Below are 24,333 nucleotides of genomic sequence, written 5' to 3' on the forward strand. Positions count from 1 at the left end.
AAATGGATTTAGTGAGCTTTTTGGGGATTTTTATTATATTCGTTGACATTTTGTAATATTGCTGTGCTTTAATAGTGTTTGCAGTGTGGATGCTCATACCACTGCACAAATGTATTTACCACAGGCCTCTGTTAATTATTCTGGTGGGTTTTCACACCCTTTTATTCCTTGTAAATCAACTTTTTTAGCTATATGCAAGCGTACACACATAGACACACAAACACACTGGGTGAAGATTGCAGAGAGCTCAACAACCCCAGTTGTAATTATGCTTTTGCCTTGAGAAAAAAAATAATAGCATTGATTTATTTTTGCTCTCTTTGCTTTTTAACTTGTCTTCTGGGATAATCAAGCTTTGAGTTTTGAAGCTACCATTGATGTTAACAAGAAGAAAATGTACCCTTTTGTTTTCAAGCTTTAATTTATGTGCACACTGAAAGATGGCCACCATTACAAGTGTGCAAAAATGCGTATTTTAGTTAGTTCTTTTAGCAGTAGATCCATAGATTGAAAGGTTGAGCAGATTCTTCAGCAAGAAGTGTTTTTATCCTGTGAGGTCTACCCCAGATTATGGTCTGTTTTTTTTGTTTGTTGGTTTTCTGTTTCACAACATGGACATATTCACCATCATCTATTGTTGTGAAGTCTTGTGTCTTGATTATTTCCACGTGGGGTTTTCGGAGCTAGAAAGTGACCATATTTTGGACTGGTATGTGGAATGCAAATTTCTCAGGTAATATAAGCTAGCTTGGTTAGCAATGTACACCCACAGACATCACAGATAAATGGAGAAAAATTCCATCCATGCAACTTTTTTTTTTTTTTTTTGCCACCTATCTGGGTCCAGATCATAAGGAAAACAATCTAAGAAGAGACGTTCAGACCTGCCTCTACCATCCACCACTTCTGGGATGACTGAAGTGTTCCCAAGCCAGGCAAAAGATTTGATCTCTCCAGCTATTCTTCAGTCTACCCCAGGGCCTCCTCCCAGTCTGAAACGCCTCACGTAGGAGGTCAAAAGTGGGGTTTTTTGGGTTGGTTTGTTTTTGGTTTTCTCCACAAAGTTTTCAAACAGTTGCAACATCTCCCCTTTGTATATCTGTATATCTCTGAGTTTCTTTGCTAAAATATCATAATGCCTCCATTAGCTCCTTTCAGTGTAGAGGACCAGCAGCTTTACTCTGAGCCCCTCCCAAATGACTGAGCTGGTAGCCACAGCTGATGGTAGCAAAGAAGACCAACTAGTAAATCAACATGTTTACTTTTACACTCAACTCTATGTTCTGGTCTGTTGTGGGGAAAAATGTCCGCATTACTACAGGTGTTTCACTCTCCCCTCACATGTGAACAAGACAGCAACATACTTAAACTCCTCCACTGGGGGCAGCAAGTCGTTCTCAACCCAGTAGTGGACTCTGCCCATTTCACTCTGAGAACAATACCCTCAGACACAGAAGTGCTAATTTCCATTGACTGATTTACATTTACCAAAAAAATAAGTTTGTGCTTCTTGGGCTGTTTGTTAGAACACTTTGCATAACAACACAAACATGGTCGAGAAGTCTATTCACTTCGCCACAACCACTCATATAACAGGCTAGTTATATCAAATTTCTTGTATGAGGGACACAGGCTGTAAACCTGCTCACTTCCGCTCTACAATTGGAGTGTATGAGGACTGACTAATACACATTTTCAAATAGCATCATTTTCCAGGCCAATATCTGTATCATAACTGCTCTTTCCAGTTAAATTGTGTTATGACTATGGGACTCTTTGAATAAAAGACAGTAATGTTAGTTAGCTTGTTTCTATGTTATCATTGAGTTTCTTTATGGTGCTCCGGAGGATTTTAGGGAGCAGCCCCATTGCAAGATTTAAAGACCTCATTATTGCACAAGGTGTAACACAAATGAACCAACTGCCATACTACACAAGAAACTAATTGCTTTTTCTTAATGGTACAGCATTGTGCATGTTATTTCCCTCTGCTGTTCAATTTAATTGTCTGCCTCAAGTGTGTTGTGATCCTCAAAACACACACACACACACACACACACACACACACACACACACACACACACACACACACACACACACACACACAAACATTAATAGTGCATAAAGAGACAAAGCCATGTCTTCCTAGTAGCCCTGTAGGCATTTTCATCAACCCCTCAGCAGGGTTGTTGCCAGTTTGATTTCCCGCAGTGCATTATTGTTACTAGTGACAATGCAGGCAGGTATTCAGCAACATGCTGTTTAATCAGCAGGCAGGTGCAGGTGTGGGTGTGTGTGTGTGTGTGTGTGTGTGTGTGTGTGTGTGTGTGTGTGTGGAACCACAGTCCTTTCCCTTCTGGCCATGATGAAGAACTGGCTGTGACATCTTTCCAGTAGGTTAAGGGTTAAGCTACTCATCGTGTGCTGTGGGCAGAGACTGTGCACAACTGGATGTGAAATATGTTATATGGAAACTAAATGCTGATACCTGCCATGCAACTGAAAAATTAAACTGAGTACCTTCCAGGTGTAGCTAAAAGGGAGGTTTACTTTAGGCATAGCAGTGTAGCAAGAGTGCATCGTGTTAAAAATTGACTACCAAGCCTGTGCGCTATATTACACATCTGTGTCATTGAAGATAAAATAAGAAATTATGGTTCCAGGAACATTCTGAGGGAATAAAATCAGAATTTCTAAGCTTAAAAATAAATTGAATGTGCTAAAATTATAAGAAAAAACTCTAAGAAGGGGAAAAAACTGTGGTTTTTGTCAAGGAACTACATCATTTCACTTTGCAAGGTTGGATCAACCTTATCATACCACCTCATCAATTTGTGCTTCAATTTGCAATTTGCAAGAAGGACATGCTCAGGAAGACTAGAAAAACACAGCATATAACACTTTCTTTTACACCTCCTCCCTTGCATCTTCACTTGTTATTCCTGCTTAATGGTGAGCACCAAGCCTCAGAGCATCAGGTTCTTGATTCGAGTCTCCCGATGGTCCCAGAACTTCCTATGTGACCAACCTCTGATCATTAAGCAAAAATATGTATCCCCTGACTGGTATGAGAGTGGTTCCTGGAAGTTGCTGACTGTCACAGGCGGAAACTGGTTGCTCCCAAAACCTCCCTGTCATTGCCTTATTCACTATCAGACTGCATCAATGACAGTAACTTGTCATAAGCGCACACCTTTTACTCTCTGAGCTGTAGTAAAGAATACCCAATATGTTGGCATATTGTGCGAAGTAAACAGACACAAAAAGGGCTGTGGGCAGTATGACAACTTGTGTAACTATATAATTATTGGAACCCTATTCTTTGTCCCTTCCCAAAATGTGCACAGGCCACTAAACATTACATTATCTGGAGCCTTGGGGAACAAACCCAGTCTCATTTGTAATGGTCCCAATAGCTGGTCGGGGGTGGGTTGAACAAAATGCTGGCATGCATACTGGTAGAGAAAGACAGTGTGCAAATAAACACTTTTGGATTCAAACTTCCCTTGAGCATTGGAGTAATTTCTGTGCATGTGCTGTGCTGCATGTTGCTGTAACTCGATCTCTGTTCTCTGTTGTTTCTTTCTTTCTTTTTGGTCCACTGATGTGCAGTGAGCAGCATGCTCTCTGGTACGAAGCCTCTGGAGTTTCATGATAACACCATGAAGAAAAATAAAAAAACATGCACAGATCATTGCTCAAATATCTGCATGGTATTTGTACTCGGAGCCAGAAAGGAGTGTTAGTTGAGGTTCAGGTAATTCTCTGGCACTCTCTATGGGATTTGTCCTTTTTTCCCCCTCCCTCTGTCATTTTCTTTTCTTTTCCCTAAAAAAGCTGCTTTTACAGTAAATTTCACACGAGTACGAGCACAGTTTTTCACTTTTACCTTTAAAAGCACATAGCTAGATAGATCCCTGCTGGTAATTCATAGCAGGGGCCTGAAGGAAGAAACTGAACAGCTTTGAGGTGTGTTTTGTTTTGTTTTTTCTTTTTTTTTCTTCCTGGTCTTTCCCCCTGCAAAGCTCTTATCATCACTCTCACCCATCTGGTTTTCATCCCTGTTAACATTAGTCAGACTGCTTCAGACCAGACTAAGACTACATAGAAGAGGAACTTTCAAACATTCCCGTAATTTATGACATTTTGCCCTGAGACTTTTTCATTAGTTTCGTGCATATGTGCAATTATGACCTGGATAATGGGAAATCTTCATTTTTAATTTCCGGAAGGCCTGATGCGTTATAAAATGCTATAAATTCCCTTGGCAAGTGTAAATTTAAACCTTCTAAGTAAAGCAGTTGTTCTGCAGACATTACAATTTATCACAGCCAAACAAAACCTGTGTCCATACATTGTTTCTTTCTTCTTTTTTGTTCTAGGTTTCATAGGTCATTTGCATCTGTGGCACTGTGGGATTCTCTGTGAACCCTCAGCACGCCATGGCAGATGGTGAGAATATTTGCCTTGGCCGTGTGTTGCAGGGTATTTTGGGGAAAAAAAGCTGAAAGAGAGAGTGAAGGGAAAACTGGACGATAAATAATAAAATCAGCTGGTTTAATGTCTTATACACTTTCCTTATTGTAAATGAAAGGCTAACTTTAGATTTGAGAGGATCAGGCAGAGAGATATGCTTTGGACAGTTAGCTAAAGTCATATTTTAAACCCTTGGTTATTAGTAACTGGCTGGAGTTATTAAATTATTGAGTTGTTTGGTTGTTTGTTTGGAGAAGGAGGAGAAAGATTGCACAGAAAAAAAATCTGGTGAAATGTATAGAGGTTTTCTCAGCTATTGGCCTCGAGGGGCTAAAGGATGACTGGATAGGAGAAAAGCGAGCAATTACTTTGATATACCACAGCCCAGTTTAGCCAGACTCTGACCTTGTGCCATGAGATGAGTCTTGGTTTAAATGCAGCAAGGGAGTGGGAGAGGAAGTGCATTTTAGCTGGCTGGTGACTTTGCTGGGTTACAGTGAGGGTGTCTTTTTGGCTGGAAGGCGCACAGACAGGCCTGCTTATTGGCAAATTTCCTGATAGTCAGAGAGCCTAACTGAAGTCTGGACACTAGAGAAGCGCTGGAGCGACTCCAGAGGAAATCCAAAAGACAGACAACTTAAAGTTCAAACTACCAAGTTGTAAGTGCCTGGCTTTGGGTTTCAGGTACTTCTTGCTGACTCCAGCCTTGTTTATACTCCTTCACTGAATGGGATTCACCACAATCAACCTGCAAGCAGACCATAATGGATAATTTTTTACGCTCGGGTGTGACACGCAACCCCCTAACACACATCTTTTATTTTTTATATTTTCTAAGGGGCGGCTCTATAATTTGTGTGTAGTTTGCTACACACAAATTATGAGCCTGAGTCATCTGAAGAAAGGTAAACGGAAAGAGGAAGCAGTCGGCACACAGCTGCAGACAGGCCTCTGTGTTTCATTGACCTTTTCTCGTGACATGCACTTGATGGAAAATCTTTTTCTTTCTTTCTTTCTTTTTTTTTTTTTGCTTCGCATAATTAATTTTTTTTCCTCATTAGCTACATTTTAACACAGCAAGAAGGTGCGTAGCAAACATTAGAGAGCTATTGTAATGACTTCTTGAGAGTTTTTTTTAAACATTTTTTTTTTCCGCTTGGATGGTTGAATGATACCCGTCAGACTTGAAGCTAGAATCCAGCACAGTGTACTGGTGGATGGGCACTTAGGTTGGTGGAGCTCGCTGCTGGACCTCTAATTATCTTAAATGAGAAAGGCCATGTTGATGTATGGCCCTACAAGAGAGCTGAGTTAAAAAAACAAACAAACAAAAAAAAAAAACCTTAAGCAACATGGCACTGGCCTCCACAGGTTGATTTTTGGTGTCTGGAGTTGGAGGATATTTATATTCATTAATGCATCACATATTTCTGGGTTTACATCATTGTGTATCTGATTATCTGATGGATCAGAGCAAAATTATAGCCCAGCATAAAGTATGATAAAAATGTGCTTCTTTGTGTGTTTCTGGCCGACAGAGAACGCCCCATTGATGGGAGAAGCTGAATGAACTGATTGTGATTTGAAGTGAAAGGATCTCAGTCTGAGCTCTGCAGTGGCCAGTCTGCTCTCTTCAGTTGGATGATTTCAACATACTTATTTTTAGACCCCGACCAAAAGAAAAAAGAAAAGAAAATTATAAAAGAAAAAAGAAACAAACTACGAACTTGATTTGCCTTGAGGTCCTCTGTCGTTATCATCCTCACTATCTCAGTACATTGCTTTGTATGACACAAAGCCTATTTCTCTTCTCTTGCTGTATGTTTGACCTCAGCTGGATGACCATTTCCTCTGCTGAGACTGTTGCCAAGATCAGAGGAGGTCATGAGAACTGGCTTTACTATTCAATTTTTAAGTACCACTTTCTAGAGTTGAAGCCTCTTTAGAGAACTTGGATTATTTTAGTAATTCCAAGAACTAAGAGTAAAATTTTAATACTAAAATGGGATGTAATGCTAGAATTTATCATTTAACACTAGCTGAGGCTTTTTTTTGGGTGTTTTGACTGTTTAATCTTGAGTTTCTCCTTTTCCTGTATTTATGGATATTATTTTTAAACAGAAAATTTGCCTTGAAAAAAGCAGCACACTTTAGACCTCTTGGAAAAGTCAAGCCTCATGGACTTCAAGTCTCAGCTTTAGAGCAGAAATAAACATGTTTACAGCCTGGTGCAAAAGAAATTGGGACTCTCAGGGATTCTGGTTTTTGTTTTTTCTTGGCTGTTAAAGTTGTATGCAGAAAAACAGTAACCACACTGACTAACATAATTTTTTGTCACGTTCAGTGTTTAGTTGTACTAAAGCCCAATCCAAGTTCGGTTTCTCTGTGTATGCGTTTATATTGTTTTAAGTCGGTTTCGTTTTGCTAGCCAAAATTAACATCCAATTTAATATTGAGGTTTTGTAGACATGTGACCACTAACCACATGTCTATAACCTATACACCATTTTGGACATGTAACAATCATGGGGACAGGGGAGGATTATGTGAATAAGGCTCCAGTAACTGGCAACCACCTAAATGAGGGAAAAATTAATGTTCCAACCTGCTGTGAGTGGTTCCACGAGGCCGATGGCAACTGTAAGGAAAATGATTGCTAAAGCCTCCGTCACACAGGCCTACAGACCTGCTGGGAATCACCCATCACTTGAGAAAAATGTGTATTCACCAGCCAGTTGGCAAAAACCTCCTTGTGGTCGCTTTGGTTGTTAGAGTATTGCTGTGGTCATAATTTGAATCCTAGTGACGGACTTGTCTCCAAACAACTTTCTGAGCTGGGGTAGCCTTCAAAGTTATACCTCTGCTCTGTAGCCAATGTTTCAAAAGACATAACTTTTGCTTTGAAGGCAAACTGTGTCCACCTTTGTACTATTTCATGTTTTACTCTAACTTGGGTAGTAGTTAGTGAGCTTTTGTAGACAAACGTGAAAAATTGTAGGCAACTGTGACAATCCACTAGCAACCATAGTGATAATTAGAAGAATGTTGGTGCAGCACCTTCTTTAAAAATCTGTTTGACCCAGCGATGGCCAGAAACCACCTCCAAGAGTCACTACCGACAAGTCAGGGAATACACTTTTTATACAATTTTTCCATAGCAACCGGTGGTGGTGCTACGTTCAATGTGGCAAAAAACTCTTGAGTCACTTGAGAAACATAAACACAGTGAAGTGCAGATGCACCTTGTTATCAAAGTTGGCTAGTTTTGCAAACTTTGAAACTCCCCTTGTGTTCAAATATGGTGCATATCCAGTTTCAGAAAGGCCAAGATGGCTGCAATCATCAAGTCAGTGGCTATATTTGTCTTTTAAAAACCATTTGATCTCATGAAAATGCAGCAGTGCCTTTGTCAGGCTTCACACTGACAGTTGATTCCCTCAGAGTTTTGTTTTGCTTTATCCCACTTTCCTCTTTTGCTTCCTACATCTGAAACAAGTGAATGAAAGTGAAACACCACGAAAATCTACAGTAAACAAGACAAGAAATTCTTGATAACCTTGGAACTGGATTTAACAGAGCTCTCAACGTTCCCCCCTTCTGCATACAACTGTGAAGTCTGAAACCGGCTTCTTTCAGTACTCTGTGGACCAGGTTTAGTGAAGTTTGCCTGCTACTGCATGTTGTTTTTAGAGGTTTGCTTCAGTGCCCAAAAAGAGCTGAGTCTGACCGCGCCTATCGGGTTTGGCATCCTGCTTTCCTCGATTCCCAGCGCTTTAGCTATCACCTTTTAATTCCAGCTCCTCTTTTTTTTACCGTTTAAGTTACATTTGGGATTTCTTTTGAGTGCCGGCTAACTGTTTTGACAGAAAACAGAATACAAACTGGTTAATGAAACTCGCTGCTTTGTTGAAACTGAAGATATGTAAGAAGAGACATGTGAGCCCTGTTATTATAACTGGTATTGATATATACGCATTTCACCTCTGCTCAATCACTGACATTCCCATCTGCATTCCAGTGTGTTGTATTACATGAATAAGATATGGGGTGTCTCCCCAGTGCATGTACACTGGCTTACAGTAGTTATTGGAGAGGAGTTTGCTGATACTGGAGGAAATTGCTTCTTTCCAAAACATACTTGGAATTTAGTCTTGATTTCACTTGGATAGTTTTGCCCTAAGAGGAGAGGCTGCACCCTGTTTCAAAAGGTTCAAAACCCTTGGTTAAGTCTAAATCTCCAACTCCATACTTACCAGTATGTGGTTCACTGTGCTGAGTGTTTCTTGGATCACATAATAAAACTCCTGCGTCTCCTCCAAACCCAACATTGCTCTGCACTGCAGAAAACTGGACCCCATATTTTTAAAATTTTGTGCAGGAGATTCCATGGACATTTTTAGTTAATGGAGCGCATTAGAGAAAATAACACAAGAGAAAAAAGAGGAAATGGTCAAATTAAAAGCAAATAGCTGTTTCATAAATGCTGCTGCAGACAAACCAAACAGGCAGCGCTGAATGGTTAAGATCAATCATAGGAGTGAAGAACAGAAACATATATCTGGCTACATGTTGAGAAGAAAGAAAGAGGAGGGTGGATTTTTCTCTCCAGACTTGTCCACCCCCCCCCCCCCCCCTTTAAAACCAAGATTACCACTGAACATGCCTGAATCCTGTCCAAACTCCAGAAATCCATGAGCTGTGACATCTGTCACTCTCTCTGTGAAAACATACATACATTCACTACGAGTCCTCAATATCTAGCAGCAGACTGTGTCCATGTCTGGAACCGACATGTTCGGTGTAACTACAGTATGTGGGTGTGTCCCCACAGACCGGTCGGACACATGCGGTAGCCAGATGTTGACAGACTTGGTTTGCATATTGACCTTTAGAGCTCTGACTCCTCCTCTATATTTTCCTTTCCACCTACAGCGTAATATATGTGGTTATATGTACTTTTAAAGTACAAAGCCTCTGCTGTGTCAGGCAGATTATTACTTCTAATACTTTGTCCTCCTTGTAAGCGCACATTATCTGTACAGAGGTCCAAAGAGTACAACACTAAGAAAAAAAAATGCTTGACATAAATATTTTTATTATTAACCTTTATTTAACCAGGAAAATCCCATTGAGATTAAAAACCTCTTTTTCAAGGGAGACCTGGCCAACATAGGCAGCAGCAGGTGTCTCACAGTTACAGAAATTACTCAAACACAGGCAGCAACAACACACATGCAACAATAAGTGAAAGAATACAAATAAAATAAAATAAAATTCAATAAAATTCAAATAAAAATAAATAAATAATAAAAAAATCAGTTAAAATGATAATCAATCTAATTGAAACAGTTGCATGTTATGGACTTGGCCTCGAGGATTCGTAGTTTAGATTTAAAAGCACTTAATGAAATAAATTCAGTCATTTTCCTTCTGCAGTTTGTTCCAAGCCGAGGGTGCTAAATGGACAAAAGCTCTTTTACCAACTTCAGTTCGGGCAAATGGAACAGAAAGCAACAAGTAACCATGCGGACGAAGAGAATACCGACCAGCATGTTTCATTACAAGCAGGGAACATAGATAAGAAGGCAGCAAGCATTTAAATGGTTAAAAACACCACCACAACAAACTGATTGTGCCAGAAATGTTAATCCTGATTATTTTGTTTATTATTGAGGTCGTGCTCATTTTCAGATGATTAATCATTAGTCAACTTTAGAAACATTCCATTATTGAAGTGCCTTATACCACCACTAAATTTTAATTTTAGACCAAACTCCAACCAATCAAAAACCAAATATGTAGATGGGTGGTGGAGTGTTTTTGACCTTGAAGCTTACCTTGCAAGTGCACCTGCAGGGCACAGATGGAGGCCCAGGTGGCAGCAGGCTCACTTTCCTCACATGACCTCCACAGGAGCCACAGGGAGCACGACTAGGGTTTCCACTGGTTCACCTACAACGATTAGAGCCTTAGGGCCCTTAAATAAATCTGCTCATCAAAGGCTTTGTTTTTTCCCCAGAATGTCTTGGCTCAGCCTGAACTAAACGGTGAAGGAGTTTCAGCTTTCAGAGAGGGACAAAAGTGCACTGCTGTAAAGAAACAAAACATTGCATAACCATTGAATGAATGCAGCAGAGTCATCCTTTTAGCCGTATTATCTTGCTTCCGTTATTGCTGGAAGCAAAAATCATAACAAACTAAATTGTATTAATTACTCAGCCCCCACTCGCCCTCAATTCAGTATTTAGAAGGAAGTCATGTGTAAATGCTTAAATGTCCTGGTAGAAGATGAGTTTACAAGTGTTTTGAGTGTCCTACAGAGAGCAGCACATGTGTAATACGAGGTCAAAGCCAAATTGGAATCAGAGTTTAAATTTTATAGGCGTGACTCTTTTGGATACAAGTCTGCAAATTGTAAAATGTGTCTAACGAGTTTCTTATAAGTGACAGTACATCTACCATATTTAGATCAGTCTGATGCATTATGCTATGGTAACACTAGAGAAAACAGTAGTTGGAGGCCAAAATTACTGTGATTGTGTGCAATTGACTTTTCTACTTAAGGTACCTTCAAGATGTGGATCAGGTCTGCGATCGCTCAGGCAGTTGCCTTCCTCAAAGCTACTTTGGTTCATTGAGTTGGTAGAAAAACAGCAAAAAGATGGAGTCAGTTTGAAATCAGTTTGCACTTGAATTGGGTTCAGTGGAAAATATCATTCAATCTGTTTGCAATAATACAGCAAATAACTGTTTATTTAGTGGTCAAACTGTTGCAACAAATTAATTCACATTAACAAGACAGAATCTCAAAGATTTGAAACAGAAAAATAGAAATTTCTCCACAAACTGTGATGTTGTTGCTGCAGGATGATGTTTTAACTACAAAATGATGTAAGCGCTCAGCACTTAATAATGGTCGAGCCTGGTTCTGCTGGAGGTTTCTTCCTGTGTGAAAAGAGAGTTTTTCCTTCCCATTGTGTCAAAGTGCTCATTGACGGTCATTTGATTGTCTGGGTTTTCTTTGTATTATTGAAGGGTCTGTACCTTACATTATAAAGCTCCTTGAGGCGACTGTTTTTTTGTAATTTTTTGCTCTATAAATAAGGCTGAATTGAATTGAATTATTGGAAGGAAATTAAGTAAACTTTGAAAGTGTGTTGGGTATAAATTTGGAGCCCATTTTTCAATTTTGCTCTTTTACTTTGGATTTTTCTTCTTGCCCTTCCCTTTTTTTCTTTTCTTTTAATTTGCTTGGGAATATTTGTTGCTGGTGTAGGAAAATGATCAAACCATCATTGCAGAGAGAAATGGACATTAAACACACACGCGCGCGCATACCCACTACCTTCTCCCGATTTTAAGAGCATTCACGCTCAATGTTTTGACTCCTAGTGAAGCATGAAGTGTTGACTTAAAGTGCAGTTCTCATGATTTAGATGAATATGTGTCATTGGTTGTGTGTGCCTGTCAAAGTAAGGAATGTGTGCCTTTCTAACTGCATATTAACCTAACTACAGCAACTTAAGAATGCATAATAGTACGCTGTAACTTTTCAACAGCTATGCAGAATGGCATGGTAGTGAACTGCATAGAGAAAATGATTCTGGGCTAATTTTGGGTTTCCGTGCCTGACTATTTTAGCCTCACGTTTGGCTCTCATGTTTTTTGGTGGAATCCAGTGAATCTCAGATTCATGAGGCTTGTACTACTGATGAAGCAAACTAATTGAACAGTGCTTCCCCTCCTCTGCCAGTTCATCATTAAACAGAGCAAAGCTGATGGTGTTGTGTTGCTACTCACTTGCACACTTCTCCTGAGGCATTTTTCTTATTTCTCAATGCTTCCAGCTAATCTCCGACCTCAAACTGTTCATTAGACGTCAGCCTGAGGCTTCACATCAGGTTAAAGGTCGGCTGTTTGTTGGTGAGATGAGAAGTTTTAGAAAACTGGAACCACTCACAATCTTTTGAGATATTCTATTGAAAGATAAAAGATAAATGTGGAGACTTCTGATATTAAGGCACTTTAAAGTTGAAAAATCAATTCCATTATCAGCACTCGCCTGATGTATGCACCTGACTTTCCTCCTCTGGCCAGCTGTGTTCTTCAGTTTCCTTTATTTGAATCTTTTTTTTCTCTCTTCTAGCAACGTTCACCAGGCAAAGTGCTGTTTGACCTGGTTTGTGCCCATCTCAACCTGGTTGAGGGAGACTATTTTGGACTGGAGTACCAGGACCAGCGGAAGATGACAGTAAGATGCACACATATTGCACCATGGAGTACTTTTAAGTACTTTTAGCTCATTTCTGTTGTTTAAACCCATTTTTTATCTATGCTAACTATGAAAATGTCTCAAATTAAAACTTCCTTCTCACTTGCCACAAGCTAACTTTAGCTTTAATCACATGGGTACACAGTGTGTGTGGTGCCTTAGGGAAACTCTGCAACAAACTTCGCATTCTGTGTTTCCCCCTTGGCACTCTTTTGTTTGTCAAAGACAAACGTGGAAGAAAGTCATGCTCTTCATTTTTATATTAACAAACACAAGCTTTATCACACTGTTGAGTGTGTGTGTGTGTGTGTGTGTGTGTGTGTGTGTGTGTGTGTGTGTGTGTGTGTGTGTGTGTGTGTGTGTGTGTGTGTGTGTGTGTGGAGGTAGGCTGAGGACATGGTGAAACAGAGAGCAGGGGAGAGAAACTTCACAAATAAATAAAATATTTTTCTTTTTCTGTAACCACTCTTGTGTGAGAAGTGTTTCAGATATAAATGAGCCTGGATTTAGGTTTTCTATGCTCCAAAAAGCAGCAGCTCGCTGTATAGTGTTTTGTAGACTTGCTGTATGTCACTGGGGCTGTCTATAGTTTTAATCCTTTTGTTTACTTCACTTTCTATTAATGCAATTAATTAAATTTAAAAAACTTGTAATAAAGAAGAATTTTGCTGCAAGACAACAGTAATTCTGTAACTCAGAGATGGACTGATCCAGTCTGTCGAAACACATGAACACAAGCTCTTTAATGTATTTAAACACAGGCAGTCGCTGTGCTTACCAGTGCCTCGGGCATGAGAGCTGTTGTTTTGAAGTGGATCAGTGGAACAAATGATGTAATGCTGAAGAAATGATTACAACTTTGCCAAGACAAATACTCAGAAAACAGACCCACATGCACATAACATATGAGGCTGTCCGTCAAGCAGATTGCCCGCATTGAAACATCGCTATATATCAAAGACATTCACACTGAATCTGCTTACAACGTAGCCATCATAACACTGCCATTATATTCAACGGTATCTTTTGTGCTAATACAGTTCTGAGCTTCAGCTACTGCTAAACCCCAAATAAGGACTTTTTTGGGTATTTTCACTTTCCTTTCTCTTGGCATTTGTTATAGAAATATAAAAGACTGGTTTCACCCAGTATCTGTGAGCTCCTCCTACACCATCGGGAGTTGAGCAGCCAAAACTGGCACACAGGTACATCTTAGACCCCTGAAAGTTCTTATCTATATCAAAACATATTAACATAATCTTGTTGCCTGGTAACCACCTATGAGCAAGTCAAGATGACCCGTTTGTAGCATTTAGGCACTGTAACACCTTGGATAAGCATCACATTATTTTAATTTCACAACAGTGATATGTAAGTTATATCCACAAAAACTGAATCATGTTGCCTAGCATCATGCTTTGGTGACAATGTTTTGCTAAGTTTGTGCATTTGTAGCACTGATGCAGGAGTATCTGCCTTGCAAAAAGCATCATATCATTTCAGCAACATCTCAATTATTTCCACAAACCTTGAATTATGTATGATATATGATGACATGTCATGTTGCCTGGCAGCCACCTAACAGTGGACTAAAGTCACAGACCAAACACTACTGTAGCATGAGCATGGACCAGTCATTTAGTAAATGCACATTAAAAAATGTCCAAAGCAAATGTTCAGTGCTTTTTTTAAACAGCAGAAGAATGAATATATGTTATTTTAATACATAATTGATATAATAGTTTTAACATATTTTCTTTGAAAGAAATTCTGCTTTTCCTTCTATTAACAGATTATAGCAGAAAATAGCTCTCTTTTTAGTAAGTGTCCAGCAGATTTGGGAATTATTATGAACTGTGGACCCATGAAACCTGAACTGAACCGTCTGAAGGAAAATAAATGAGATAAAATAAATAGATACAGGAGTTTAAAGGTTAGTAATTATCAGGTGATGTGTGCTACACGTAGGACCTCAGGTTTCACTAAAGTCTTTAATATTTCCAGTGAAATGATCCCTTTTCTCACAGCTGGAACAAACATGCACATTAGTTGAAAATGAATCATTTTTGTAGCTAGAGATGAAAATCAGGTATCCGTCTTTAAGACACTAATGAAAGTAAAGCTGTTCCCTGATGCCCGCAGGTGTGGCTGGATCTTTTGAAGCCGACACTGAAGCAGATCAGACGTAAGTCACTCTCAGATCCCATCTCGTCTTTCATCCCTCAAACGCCTCTGTGCTTCAAACTTAAACACAAATCCAAACTCTTCTTAACTCAGACATTAGACACTCCCACTAATAGTAGTAAACGGATATTTCCTCTGCAGCCTTTCTGCATCTCTCCACTCTGTCTCGTTCTTCCTAACCACATCCCGTTATTTCCCTCCTCCAGGGCCTAAAAACACCATCCTTCGTTTTGTGGTGAAGTTCTTCCCTCCTGACCACACGCAGCTCATGGAGGAGCTGACTCGGTAGGTCTTCCCCGCACAGAAACCACACCTATCTGAAGAAGAAGCTCCCAAATTAAAAGACATGCTGTTCAGCATTTGGTTTCCTGTCTGGTCGGAGTGATTTCAGTCCTTCACAGGACAATTTATGATTTACAGCTGCATCCAAACATGAGGCAGAAGTCTTGTATATTTCTTGTTGTCTGCCTGTTGTTGTTTTTGGTCAGACCCTTAGCATTTATAACACAATTATATGCCTGACATCAAATAAGCCGTTTTGTCTTTTCTGGACCCAAACATATTTTTGTCATCTGGGAACAAGGCTCAATAAACCTTCTGGTATTCCAAGCCAGCTGAAAGGAAGTCAAAGAAGATGAATGCTCTGACCACTTCTGGCCTTTTATTCATAGTTTAACTCTGGAAGATGCATTTTATCTGGAAAACCGATCTCTTTTTTTGGTCCTGATTCCCACCTATTCCCTCTGTCCTTTTAACATACTTGTTTAGAAAGTGTAGCGTTATCTGCAGACCATCAAGTCCGCCTTCTTGTTTAGTTTAGTGTGACGGAGCCTAGCGGGACCCTTCTGGACTGTTTCTGTTTGTCGGAGCTGATTTAGGACACACACTACAGCAGAAATTCTCGGTCACTTGGCTAAAACATAAATAGGACAATTATCTGACCTTCCACATTTTTCCCATGGTGCTGACACTCCTACCCAGCTGGGCTTAACCCTCTCGAGGCAGGCGTTGCCGATTTGCAACAGTTAAAAACTAACAACCTGATTACCCCACATACATATTTTATGAGTTTTTTTACTCAGAAGTACCACTGCAGGACTTGGTTGTGCATTAGCAACAAAAAGTTTAATTTGAGCCTGAGAGGGTTAATTTGAGATGATGGCAAATCAGGAAGCACTAAAGTTATCTGTAGAAATAAAGTTATAGTTATACCCACTGTAGTGAAATCCTACATCTTACTATTGATTCCTGTCATCAGCTCACTGTAGATAAAAGTAGGAGAGATTATTCCACTGACCTCATATCATCTCTGATTGTGTCAGTGGACGAACATGAAGTAGACACATAGTTGTTGCTTTTCCCCTTTTGTTTGGCTCCCACAGTGTTGCCGCTGTCAGTGTTTCCTTTGATGAGTAATGTAAGCACAGATGGAAGAAAGGCTTCCTTGTGTGTATATCAAGCTGTTAACCTCCTATTAGCTGCTGATTACTGAATCTTCACCCCCAACCGGTTGTGTGACATTTATGTTTTTGGTGCTGTATAAACCAGAGCACTCGAGAGAGCATATCAACAACAACAAAAGCTTTGACCTTGGGTGCTAACAAAAAGATCAAGGTCTAATGCTTAGTCAACCTTGGTCATCACGACCCCTGATATAAAGGCTTGTGTATTCTTGTGAAGTTTGAAGACAATCCATGGAAAAATTGTGGGTAGTATAAAGTTTTTACTTATCGAGTAGTTACTAGTACCTACCATCACAAGTGATCTGATTATGTACCTTCTCTCTTCAGGGGGTGAGAATAAAATTGAATTGAAATCATAAATGGGATCTGCCCCCAATAACAGTGCTACTCCAGTTTGGTCAAGGCCGCTGGATTGACCTGATGTTTTTCAGTCTAAATAAGTGCAGCTTTCTTGTGTAATAACATTCTGCACTGAAAGCCTCATTAACTTTGCTAGCGAGGTAATCACGCAGCAAAACAGTTGAATTGGATTTTACATTAAAAGGTGCCGCAGATCATTGATCACACTCTCACATGGATTCACTCTGAATGCAGTCAACTGCCCACATACAGTGAATAGAAAAGGCAGTGAATCAGGTTTAAATGTTGTGGGAGATGAACATGCGGACCTTGAATACTTTTTCCGGTGATGCCGTTTACAATGAATCCTGGCGTGCTCCTACAGGGTGATGTTGCCTACAGGCTTTTTTCTTTTTATTAAGCCTCCCACTGTTGTTGTTGGGCTTTCTTAATTAAAATGTGACATCACAGCCCGGCAGCACGTGCATACACGGGTGCACATGCTTGTGTCTGTGACTCTCATTAAGCCCTCATCATGGTGTAAGCAGCCGCCTGTATAATGATTAACAAAACCCACAATTAGGGTCAGTTTAAAGGTAGTAGATGCAAAGCAGCGGGCATACACAGGGTTTCTCTCTAAATGCCATCACTTTAATGGTTATGAGATTGTCTCTAACATTGTAAGTTGCTGCGTTTATGGAGTGTGCTTTAACCCCTGTAACTTCTCCCATTCCAACTTCTGTTTTTCATCTTCCTTTTCCTCCATCCCCACAATCTCTCTGTTTTTTTGTTTGTTTGTTTGTTTATTTTTCCTCCAGGTATCTGTTTGCTCTACAGATTAAACGCGACCTGGCCTGTGGTCGTCTGATCTGCAACGACACGAGCGCCGCTCTCATGGTCTCCCACATTATTCAGTGTGAGTTTTAACACGAAAAGTATTCAAGAATCTGATGTTTGGAGGGCGCTGAAGCACACAAACGAGTCCCCTTTTTGGATGATTTTGACATGCTGTGAATGTCATCAAATCATAACAGCAGTCGATGACTGGAAAACAATTAATTAAAATATGCAGAAGTTGTTGAGGTTCCTTTTTGCCTTCACAGTTCGGGGTAATCATTAATAATCACAGCAGCTGTATTGATTCGTATAACTTTAATTTTTAATTTGCATCAGTGTAGAGGGGCGGGGGGGGGGGGGGGGGGGGGAGAAGAAATTAAAATCCGTGCTTTGCAAAAAGCATATATGCAAATTAAACGGGAATAAATTAACGTAATTTGATGTCTGAGAGCTGTCGGAGCGAATAAGAAGGCAGAAATCTGTAATATAAGAGGAAAAATGATCCTCTATTATTGGATTACCACACACTGGTTACTTGGGTTATTCATTAACGCTTTAGCAGCAAAGTGGGTGGAAGTGATGGAGCCTTTCAAGGCAGGAAAGAGCACTCTTGTTACTCACAGCTTCCTTTCGTTCATCACATGACAAATGCCAGGCTAAAGGCCATTGTGCCACCTGGTAAATGCTTTTCATGTTGAGTGGTGTTGGATTCTTCACCGTCTCTGAAGTCATCAGCTATCCTTTGGTGCCTCCGGGAACACTGCTGATATTTTGGGGCTTTCGCTGTCATCTGTCAATGGGTACGCATTGACAGTCTGCTCATCATCAGACAGTAGCTGACTGCATTTCACCAGATATGGCCCCTCTTGCTTGCTTAAATCTGAGGGGTCAGTTGCCTGCAGATACGGCATATTCATATGCAGATAGCTTTTAATAGTTACAAAAATTTCCTTGTCTGAAAAGATCTTTGGCCTCTGTGAAGGTTCTATTATAATGTAAATGCTTTGCTTATGTAGATGACTGACTGTAAATCAACAGATTCATTACAGAGATTCCCTGTGGGGGTCATTTCAGCACCACTTACTGTGGTTTATACCAAGTAAATGACAAAGAACATAAATACATAACAGCCTCCTTCAACACTTACAGTAATACTAATGGGAACCACCATAGCATTATAATCTCTATCACCTCTCATTTATAATTGTAAGTGTTATAGTTGAATGAAGTGCGAGCATGTGGTCGTCTACAGGATGCAGACTTTATGGTCTGGATTCGTCACAACGACCACTGTAAATGGAGGATATAGGATCTTGACTCCGTCTTTCAGATGCTGCTAAGGTACAGCGCTGTATACTGAAGGATATTGCTCAGTTGTCATAGCAACTGTCAGTGCTCAGCCCGTATGTGCACCTGCAGGCGGTACAGTATATGGGGGTTATTACTGCTGGTATAAAATAGATGGGGACGCATGCATCAGCACACTTCATCTACAACAGAGTGGCCAAGGTTGGTGTGTGGATGAGGAAAAGACCTTTTAACTCTTTTTTTCCTCAACACTCTGCATCTTTATTTTAATCAGCTCCTAACCTTTCTCGTCCTCACTTTAAATAAATATCCATTTTCTTTTCCCTCCACCAGCTGAGATCGGAGACTTCGATGAGACCCAGAGCTGGCAGCACCTCCTTCACAATAAGTATCTGCCCGACCAAGACGCCATTAGAGACGAGATCATAGACTGCCACCGCGAGCATGTGTGAGTTATCTCGCGTGCAAGTCCACACATGGATTGCGTATTAGATGTGGGTTCCAGTGAATTCAGGGTTTTCTCTATGCTTTGTGGGAATCAGCATGGGTTTAATCTGCACAGTGTCAAAAAATGGCAACCAATGTAAGTTTTCAGCCCCTCCCAGTAACTTGAATGGGATTCAAACCCCACTCTCCCATGTGGAAGTCGTGTACACACCCGGCTGCTCTACCATGTCTTACTAACTTCATAGCCTTCATGCTCTCTTACTCTATACTTTGCCGGCCTGAGATGTGGGGCAGTAACAATAAAAGTGCCCAAGTTAAATAAGGAGACTAAGAAGAAAAAACAAAACAGTTATTATCAATAAAATGAAAGCAGGGAGAACACCTGCTGTTACCATCAAAAACAAAGAAATATAGGTCAAAACAACTTAAGAGTAACCTGATTGCTGATTGGACTCAACTATTAAGAGTAGTATCTAAGTGAGGAGAGAGAGCATGAGGCTCAGACGGGGCCCTGCAAGTTCAGCATCCCCAGGGTATCTTCCTGTAATACATCTTCACTTATCAGCAATCAGGTTAAGCAGTCACACAGAAGTGGTTATCAGATGGATAAGCAGATAACACAGGGGTTCGTCTGAGAGCAACCTAAGTTAAATACAATTTTAAAAAGCAAATTCAACCATATGTGTATAGACTGCACGCTGATTTGATATAGTGTCTATTACTACAAATACATGGCCTGTTTTAGGATCGGATATTAACACACATGTGACACTAAAATTATTGTAAGTTGAAATTAAATAAAGTTGCATCAGGAAAACACAAACACATCAGACACTATGGAAAAACCTGGGACCCTCCTACTGTCCTTTCACAGCTCTGAGAGATTTTCCAGGAAGTGATTATTCAGTAGGCAGTGATGTCATGCCTGATGAGCTCTTATCTGGAACATAACCTGTTTCTGAGCCGGTTAATTTTCAGGTTTGCCTTTAGGTCATCTAAAAAACAATCAAGTCTCCTTATGAATCAATTATTTTACTAGAAGATCAAACTACTTGAGTTACAAAATTCTGACAAATAATGGTTATCATGATCCTTAATGTTTCTTCCTCTCTTCACGTTTCCCTTTCCCACCGGATCATGATTGACTTCCAACATAGCTGCATTATCTGAAATTAATATAAAGGCTTTAAAATCCGATCAGCTTTGGAGGATTAAATGAACACAGGTCTGTGTATACATGATTCATGGGGGGAGGAAGCCTTTAGTAATCACAAACATAAACGCCACCAGTTTCACAGTATGTTAGCATGAATGTCAAGAGGTTATTAACAATTCAGGTCATTCTAACAGTACCAAAGCAGCGCTGTTTACCTGCAAACAGCAAGATTATCCTTGCTTAGAAAACAATACTGAGCTGAGGTACAGATCAGTTTCTAGGTGGCAAGCTCAGAGGTGTCAGGAGAGATATGTTTGTCATATATAAACACACACCAAGCTCGCATAATTCCAGTCTGCAATGCAAAGATATTTATCTGTTTATTCAAATATACACCCCCCAAACACACACCCATAAGTCTCCCTCCTGCAGAGAGGTTTATCTTCTAACCTCAACAGCCAGCACACACTCACATTCACACACTTCTAAATCTCTCCCCTGCAGAGCTGGCTATCTGCAAACATACCACTTGGCACTCCTACTGTGCCCCTGGGACCACACACACACACACACACACACACACACACACACACACACACACACACACACACACACACACACACACACACACACACATCATGTATTTCATTTCCATGCTGCTGGCAGCAAATAAATAAATGTGAAATGTTTTCCCTTCTTTTCTGGACATTAAAACCCTCCCTTAACCACCAATAATGTATGAAGCACCTTGAGGCGACTTTTGTTGTGATTTGGAGCTATATAAATAAAATAAAATTGAATTGAATAAGAGCTGAAAAACAAACTTGTTGATCATCAGTCACCGTCACACCGTGCACCGCACACCCGTTCTCCCCTCACACACACCCCCCCCCCCCCCCCCCCCTCTCCGCCTTGCCTCCCTTCAATCCTTCACCCTCCCCTTAGCCGACACAGGAAGGAAATGGCCAATTCAGCCGCTTATACAGGAAACAGGAAGCTATTTTCAGATTTTGTGAGGAAACAAACTTTGTGTGGCTTTTGTGGCTGATTTCTTCCTCCCCGCTGTGGGTGCCGCAGTGTATTTTAAGGCTGACCCATGTTTTTAAATTCTCAGTATACCCAGAATAGATGCTTGTTTAGCCCCTGAGATGCACAGTTTAAGCTGTGACTCATTACCTCTTGGTTAGAGGAATTGATTTTCTTACACACTGACAGCAAGTCTAGAACACTAACTAAGACGAATGGCTTAAATGACCTGCTGATTGATCGCTGATAGTTTGATGCATCTCTCTTCTCCACAGCGGGCAGACGCCGGCAGAGTCGGACTATCAGCTGCTTGAAATCGCACGGCGGTTAGAGATGTATGGTGTTCGCTTACACCCGGCGAAGGACCGCGAGGGTACTAAACTCAGCCTGGCTGTAGCAAACAGTGGGGTACTGGTTTTCCAGGTAAAATCTTCAATAAGTAGGGGCCATAAAAGGTTTTTGGGGCTTGGGTGGGGCGGTTGGCTTAAAATCGATATTTTCTAGGTGAACACCAACGGTTTTTCGACAGACATTAACAAGGCTGACAAATATGTTTTTGTATGAGTTGTAAATTCTTTAGATATTTTATAGAAGAAAGAAGGAAGGGAGTCTTAGTCTTAGTATCATAGTATCCTCAACTCGAGGTGGAAGGTTTTCTCCACTGACAACACCGAGATATTTGGCACAGCAATTAACAGATGGTTGCTGCTGCTCGGCTGCAGTTCAGGCAGCATTTGATGTTTTTTAATGGTGCTCTGACCTGACACTCTCAAACATAACACACAAAACATGCCATAGAACAGTGGATGCACTCTTTTTTGACCAGGCTGACCCCAATTAAGTCCAGTCTGCGCTGTTTCACTGCCCTGATTTTTTTCTGCCACATCTTCAAAGAGTGCTGAGATCTTTTAAAATTTAGCTGATATGACAAATTGATTAATTGGTTCCTGACGTTTTGTGGTAAGCCTCCACCCAACTCATCCGGTAAGGAATGTACCGCCTGGTAGTTTTGGGTTTGTTTTCGATTTTGCTTGTGCTGTCTTAACTGATTCTGATTTTTTCTGTATTCAGGGGAACACAAAAATTAACTCTTTCAACTGGTCCAAGATCCGTAAACTCAGCTTCAAACGTAAAAGGTTCCTAATCAAGCTTAGAGCCGACCCCACTGTAAGTTCATGCGACGTTTCCTTTCTTTTCTTGCCTCGCCTTTTCTCTTTCTGCTTTCTGTGCTTATATTTGTCGCTGTATCCTCCCAGCAGAATGCCCACCATGACACGCTGGAGTTTGCCATGGCCAGCAGGGACTGCTGTAAGGTTTTCTGGAAGATCTGTGTCGAGTACCATGCCTTCTTCAGACTCTTTGAGGAGCCCAAACCAAGACCCAAGCCCATCCTCTTCACCCGAGGATCCTCATTCCGGTTCAGGTAAGAAGAGGAAAGAAAAAAGAGACTGAAAGTGAACTCTTTTTAAAATATTTTGGTTTCGTATCAACTGGTCTTCTTTCCGTGTCCTCTACCTGCAGTGGTCGAACCCAGAAGCAAATCATTGATTACGTAAAAGACTCCGAGCCCAAGAAAGTTCCATTTGAAAGGTGTAGTGTTCCTCCTTCGTTTTACCAAGACTGAGCCAAGCTACTGAAGTTAAATGTAATCTAATTTCTCGGTTTGCTGATTAGTCGTATATGGTATAATCTCATCTGTTTCCCTGTTTGTTTGTTTTTTCAGGAAGCACAGTAAGATCCTGTCCAACAGCAGCATGTCCCCTCAGTCTGCCTCCACAAGATCACACGTGCCAAAAGAGGTAATGCAAGCTTAAAACCTTTCTAGAAACCCATTATTAATGACACCCACAACCATTAGCAGGTTAGTGTTTATGCAAAAAAGCATGAGCCAAAACAGCGCATACAAAACTACACTGCACTGTTATATTGTGCTATTGCATGCACAATATCTCCAGTATGTTTCGTCTGAGATCGGAGGTCAAAATTAGACACGTATAGTTGAGGCAGTTAGTCTTTGTTGCATTACTTGAAAAAGATGTTTGCGTTTTTATATCCATTTCTGGCCTTTGACAAAGTAGTGTATTCTATGCTTGATTTAGTTTTTTTTAATTTTTTATTTTATTTGGTATTTTTACTTTAGTGTAAGATCAGAAACTCTTTGGGAAACCAAGCTGAACAATACACACATGCTTCCTGTTGGCTAACATTGCTTTACCTGGTAACAAAGCTATTTCCCAGTGTAGCAGCTAGCAGGCTAACTTTAGCTTGCTTGGTGTTGGAGTTGTGTTTGTGTTAGGAGCTGGTCGTTACTGATGAGAAAGTAGCAGTATGTTATAAAAAGTATAAAATAACTGCTTACCGTTTTAGTTTAACAATAACTAAAGTAACTAAACCTTGTAACTCTTCAGGAACTGCACAATACTGTCACATAATTAAACTGACAAATGTTTTATTTTCTGCCTGGGATGTTGTATCTTTGGCCAAGCTTTTTAATCAGCTGCTTAAAGCCCTGCTTTTCCACCACATAACCCCAGTAAAATCCATGGGTGCTTGGAGTTATTGGTTGGCATTACGTTCACACCTCATGCTGCTAGCATATCCTGCTATCTTTGCCTCAATGAGCAATATGAGTTTCTTTTACACTTTCAGCAGGAATAGTTTTCTTGCATATCAAAGTACTGTGTTTTGTGAGCGGTTGTTGAAGTAGCGCCGTATTTAGGTACTAAATCAACATTGGGGGCTGACATTGGCTCTCACTCTTAGACATGCTCAGGCTTGTTTTTTATCCTTCAGTCTATGCCATAACCTGATGGGCACCTCCTGAG

At 40.4% G+C, this 24,333-nt stretch overlaps 1 protein-coding gene across 3 annotated transcripts in view; it reads left to right on the plus strand.

Annotated features, from left to right (window-relative positions):
• Positions 1-24,333, plus strand: part of LOC102794623 (FERM, ARHGEF and pleckstrin domain-containing protein 1-like) — a 65,585-nt gene that overhangs the window by 20,249 nt on the left and 21,003 nt on the right. For 2 of the 3 annotated variants that reach the window (XM_006792789.3, XM_006792791.3), the window contains exons 3-12: positions 12,623-12,727; positions 14,891-14,933; positions 15,139-15,217; positions 17,553-17,650; positions 19,213-19,327; positions 21,784-21,931; positions 22,580-22,675; positions 22,765-22,931; positions 23,030-23,098; positions 23,232-23,307. In XM_006792789.3, coding sequence (XP_006792852.2) covers positions 12,623-12,727; positions 14,891-14,933; positions 15,139-15,217; positions 17,553-17,650; positions 19,213-19,327; positions 21,784-21,931; positions 22,580-22,675; positions 22,765-22,931; positions 23,030-23,098; positions 23,232-23,307 — 996 coding nt within the window. The remainder of the gene's footprint in view (positions 1-12,622; positions 12,728-14,890; positions 14,934-15,138; positions 15,218-17,552; positions 17,651-19,212; positions 19,328-21,783; positions 21,932-22,579; positions 22,676-22,764; positions 22,932-23,029; positions 23,099-23,231; positions 23,308-24,333) is intronic. The other variant, XM_006792790.3, reaches the window with a different exon arrangement.

The sequence above is a fragment of the Neolamprologus brichardi genome, chromosome 23 (genome assembly GCF_056152115.1).
Source record: "Neolamprologus brichardi isolate AB-2024 chromosome 23, ASM5615211v1, whole genome shotgun sequence".
Lineage (NCBI taxonomy): Eukaryota > Metazoa > Chordata > Actinopteri > Cichliformes > Cichlidae > Neolamprologus > Neolamprologus brichardi.